This window comes from Pygoscelis adeliae, unplaced genomic scaffold, assembly GCF_000699105.1.
Source record: "Pygoscelis adeliae isolate BGI_AS28 unplaced genomic scaffold, ASM69910v1 Scaffold226, whole genome shotgun sequence".
In the NCBI taxonomy this organism is placed as follows: Eukaryota; Metazoa; Chordata; class Aves; order Sphenisciformes; family Spheniscidae; genus Pygoscelis; species Pygoscelis adeliae.
Genome location: NW_008824983.1, coordinates 1,561,783 through 1,567,067, shown reverse-complemented (window position 1 = coordinate 1,567,067; position 5,285 = coordinate 1,561,783). Strand labels below are relative to the sequence as shown.

General features: G+C 38.2%; 1 protein-coding gene across 3 annotated transcripts in view; it reads left to right on the top strand.

Moving 5' to 3' along the window:
• TAX1BP1 (Tax1 (human T-cell leukemia virus type I) binding protein 1) overlaps positions 1-5,285 on the top strand; it is a 65,851-nt gene that overhangs the window by 754 nt on the left and 59,812 nt on the right. For all 3 annotated transcript variants that reach the window (XM_009325705.1, XM_009325706.1, XM_009325704.1), the window contains exon 2: positions 2,694-2,877. In XM_009325705.1, the coding sequence (XP_009323980.1) occupies positions 2,694-2,877 (184 nt within the window). The remainder of the gene's footprint in view (positions 1-2,693; positions 2,878-5,285) is intronic.

Sequence of the window (5,285 nt, the reverse complement as noted above, 5' to 3'; positions counted from 1 at the left end):
GGGGCCTGGAGTGTCAGGTGCGCCCCGTCCCGTCGGGACCGCAGCTGGAGGGCTCCGGGAGGAGCTGGCTGGGGCGGTGCGGCTCGTCTTTTGTTTTTCCTGCCTGGCGAGCTTTTCCTCCTTCCGTCCTTCTGGGTGCGTAACACCAAACGCGTCGTTCAGCCGAGGGAATTGCTTGTCATGTCAGTTACGAAGCCTAAGCGTAGCTCTTCCTCCACCTCCTCTTCTTCCCAACCGGTGGCTGCGAGCTAGGTAAGCAAGCAAGCAGCATCCCCTAAACTATCCGTGAACCGTGAGTAGATCTCAGCTTCAGCTAAGATCCGGGGATTTTCCTGCTGGGGCACAGTAATCCCAGATGATTCTGCTGGTCTGCACAAGTTCAGATGTGTGAATAGTTCTGCTTTGGACTTGGAAACCAGCCTCCCTTTACTGGCTTCACTAAGGCTAGTACTCAGCTGTGGTAGCTGACAACCAGTGTGCAGAAATGAATTTCTTTTTTTTTTTTTTTAATAATGTGCTTAGAATATCCAATTTTTAAAATAGACCTATTTAAAAAAAAGTTAAATTCAGTTGTTTTGTTATTAATGCTTTGCTTATCATGGGTAATGAAAACTGAAACAGTCTGTTTCATGTCAATATTATTTGGCTTCAGGTATTACTGAATTACTAAAAATGAATGAATCTGTCGCACTCAAAAAAAAAAAATCATAGAATGTTTCCAGGGATGGGGCATCCACCACCTCTCTGGGCAACCTGTGCCAGTGTTTCACCACCCTCAGCGTAAAAAATTTCTTCCTTAGCTCCAGTCTAAATCTACCCCCCTTTAGTTTAAAGCCCTTCCCCCTTGTTCTGTCGCAACAGGACAAGGCTATTCTATTTCTTTTAGAATTTTAGAAACTGCTGCTTCATATGGTTTATAGTTTAGAGTGGATTTGAGAGATGTCTTAAATGTAAACCTCTGTTTTCAGAGGTGTGCGAGTTTTCAGGCTTTTATTATACTGTAAAATTTCCTATGCTCTTCTGGGCTCCAAAGCTAGATAACAGATAGGATTTATGTGTACCCTGTTGTCTCTCAAAAGCTGTCTTTTGATCTTCACTCAATTTCTTGCTTGTGTAAGTTGCTTTTGTCCTTTATATCTGTTAATCTTCACAAGCTTGACATTTTATCTTATTACTTGTGTTGTTCAGGGTACAAAACTGCTTTTTATTTAGTATCTGATACATCAGAATAATGTCATGGCTGCCCATTTGTACTTAATGTGTTACACTAGATTGGACAGTAATAAGCTTAAAATGTTGAGGGCTTAAACCTAAAAAATCCCTGTTTACCTTTTCCTTGTTTTGAATGATAAATACCTGCTTACTTCAGAGTGCATTTTATTTCAGGAAACATGAGCTCTTTGCTACTTACTTTTTAACTGGTGAAAAGAAATTTTAAAAGGCTATAGGAAATACACAGCCTTTCATCTTTGAACTTCTTGAGACTTGCATTGGCCCATCCCTTCCTGGGATTGGTTTCTACATGTATCTTCAATGAAAGTAATATATTATGTCACACACTTGGCAGTTACCTCATTCAAGGTGTGAATTTGCTTGATCAGTGTGAAATGACTTTTAATAGCAATTGCAAGAATAGGATGGCTCATCTTTCTAGAAATGTGTTAGCTATATAAGGCCTCGATCCTCCTAATATTAAATGTTTTGACAAACTTGTGATTGTATGTTGAAATCAAACACTTGAAATTTCTCAGTTGCCCATCTTATATTTTTGGCAGATACTGCTGAAGCAGAGGAAGGGACGTTCTTGTTCTGCTTGTGAAGCATCTTGCATTGCTGTAATTTTTAGCACTGTGTATCCTGAATGAGGTGGTGAATGGAAAGTGTGATTAAAAGCTTTTGCAGTCCAACTGATTAGTGTTAATCCATCAAACTGCATGCATACCTAAAAGTTTGCGCTATCAATGAAGTTCATTGTTTATGGTAATGAAGCTAAACAGGCAGGGCTGGGAATGTTACAGGCAGCTCTGTAACATATGTGTTACAGTGAGAACAGTAAAAGATGCCCACACACTGCTAAACAGAGGCAAGCGAACTCTTTTGAAGGAGAAGAAGAAAAAAAAAAAAACACCACCACCAGCAAAACCTTCCTGTTCAGATAAACGTTCTTGTTTTTTAAAAATGTCTTAAAATGGAACTTTGTTACTTTTACTGAGAGGGGAAGAAAAACTTCGCATATAAAAATGCTGTGAAAACCACTGAGCAGTACAGATTCTGAGAAAAGTTTAAAGTAGGGAAGCTATGGAGCTTTGTTTCTCCTTCCCTGCCACATCCAGAACCATTACGAATATTTCATTAAGTTAGAACCCTGCTTTGTTTTCACACCACCACTTTTATTTCCCACTTTTTGCCACTGTATCTGAGATCTAATACTGGGGGCATTGAGCTAAGCGATGCTTTCTCTCCATCTTGATGTCATCACTGAAATGACTGCCCTTTTATTCTGAGAGGTGATTGTTTTGGAGTGATGCTGAGGCAGCGCACTTTGGTGGACTTGGTCTATAGCTGACTGTTTTCGGAACAGAGGAACTAATTGTTAGGTTTCTCTGTCTTGTATATTTCAAATAGATTAATTTTTTTAACTTAACTCATTTTTCCACTATATTGAGGTAGCAAATTCTACAATTTTGTTACAGATCAATCATGTCATCCTTTCAAGAGGTTCCGTCTTCAGCTAACACTTTGCAGACTTCCAATTTTGCACATGTGATTTTTCAAAATGTGGCAAAAAGTTATCTTCCGAACACACACCTTGAATGTCACTACACTCTGACCCAGTTTATCCATCCTCATCAGAAAGACTGGGTTGGTATTTTCAAGGTAAGTAAAGCTTGTTCTATTGCTATTTCTCAAATGTTTACTGTCTTCTCTCCTACTAGGTAAAAAAAAAAAATTCCAACAACAGTAAAAGCTCTCTCATAAACTTAAGTGGAACATCACTTAAGTGATGTATTGGTTCCTGCTATTAGAGTGTGAGTTTTGTAACAAGGATCAAACTGGAGATCAAAACTAGAGGAATGAGTACGCTTTAAGTCTGCTGGAGTAAAGGGAGGGTGTGATGCAGTGGTGTCGTACAGACTTAAATGGAGATGATTTGAGAAGAGATGCATGGGCACAGAATGACACTGTGAACAGGACTATATGAAGAATGTGAGCCAGAGTAAGTGTGAAATGTGTGTGAGAGAACAAAAACTAAGCTGGAGATATCCTGATCCATGTCCCTGACTCATTTTTGTTGCTGGAACAGGCTGAACAGTATAGATCACTAAAATTACTCAAAACAGACCCTTGAAAAAAGGAGGAGGGGTGAGGCCACATCTAAGTTGCCTCATGTTAGTGATTTGATTTATTTGGAGTTATTTTTAAAAGTTAATAAAGTTTCATTTATGGGATTAGAAATTGATTAATTCTTACATCTGCTTCTATTTAAGACTTTGATCTATGTTTCTTTGTCAGTATAGCTCGTAGTAGATGATGCTTAAATTCCTTACTTGAATGGTTAATAGCAGTTTTGATTCGGGCTTTAAAGAAGTGATGCTTTGGCAGTGGGGAAGGGAGAAAAGTAACAGACTACCTCGGTACTGGAGGACCTTTCCCTTAGAACTGTGCACTGCTTAAGAATGTAAATGCTTGACTTCACTGTAATCTGCAGATCACCAGTGGATTGTTTTGTCTTTATTCAAGATAAATTACTCTTCTGCAAAGTAGAAGTACTGTGCTCTATAACAAAGCAGAAATATTTTTAATGCTATGTGCAATGACTATACAGTCACTAAATTGTGCGTGGGAGGCATTAGCTTACAAACAGGCATATTTCTCTAGTGGGAAGTTCTTAAAAATATGTGTATATATATCCTGATTGTCTGCAAAGTTTTGATAAATAGTGTAACTGAGCACACTTGAATGTTTAGTTAATTCCATTAATGAAACTTTAAAAAAATCTTTATCGAAACTTTAAAGAGGGTGCTGTTCATGTTACATGTAAGCATTTTGAAATTATTTAAATGTGACTTGAGAAGTGAACGTTGTGCCTTTGTCTGTTGATCTAAGTGAGGGAGGCAATCAGATAGGACCCTAAAAATACTAATTAGGAAAGTTTAAACAAAAAAAAGTGAAACACTTTTTCAGTGACTACATGAAATGCTATGTACAATGTACACGTACGTTTGATTTAATCTTGACTGGGATGATAGATTTCATAATCTATTGAGGTATGAGTTTTTATTCTACTTTAGCAGTGGTGGGTAATACAGCTTTGGCAGTCATTTGAGGAACACGTTGAGCTGGCATAAGGTAATACTACTGCTGAAAGAAACATCTTTCACGCAGAGTGGCTTATTTCCTGTGCTTCCTCTCTTATGTGAAACAAGCTCTGGTGTGATGAATCAAATCAGGGAATTGATTGAGGTTAAGACCAACATTTTGGGACTGGATTTTTTTTTAAAATGGAATTCCCCAACTGAATTTCCAGTTCACCTAATTCTCATCAACACAAGGGAAGGAAGCATTGCGAGATGGGGAAAAGGATGAAAACTGTTTTCTTTTTGTGCCTATGTCAGCTTATACTGAGTAAGTGTTATGAATATACTGTCTTAGTGTAGTTATAGTACAGTGAGTTAAATGGAGCCAGCTGTCAACTGTCTCTGTGTCTACAAATATGTATGTGTATGAGTAATGTTTACAGTAAAATAAATTGTGAAAATGTAGTTGTCTTGCGATAGATAATAGACAGAAGTTGTACTATACTGTGACCTGAGTGTAAAAATGGGTGACTTCTAGACAACTGATTGTTCTTGGACAATCGGCAAACCCTGGAGGTAGTTTGAAAACTGATGAAACAGGCAGGGGTTTTATCATTTAACTTTCTAAAACACATAAGAAGGATGTGAAGAATGTGATGCATGTTTAGTGAAGTGATTTTCAGCATTAAAAAAAAAAAGGCAAATATTTACTAATTATAAGAATGATAATTAATGGCCTTCTGTATTGGCCAATTAGCAAGGAAAGCGAGGCTTCCGTAAGAGAACTCAAAGCATCGACTCACTGACTGTTCACATAGAGGGAATAAAAGTCCACCTTGTCTTTCTGAGGTGAACAAATTGCATAGAAAACAGGCCTGTTTAAGCTGGTGTCATTCAACCTTTGCCTGGAATTGCACAGAAAGTTACTAGTGTTGTAATAGTGAATACTGGACAGAGGGAAAACGCACCTAGTTTAACGTGCCCCCC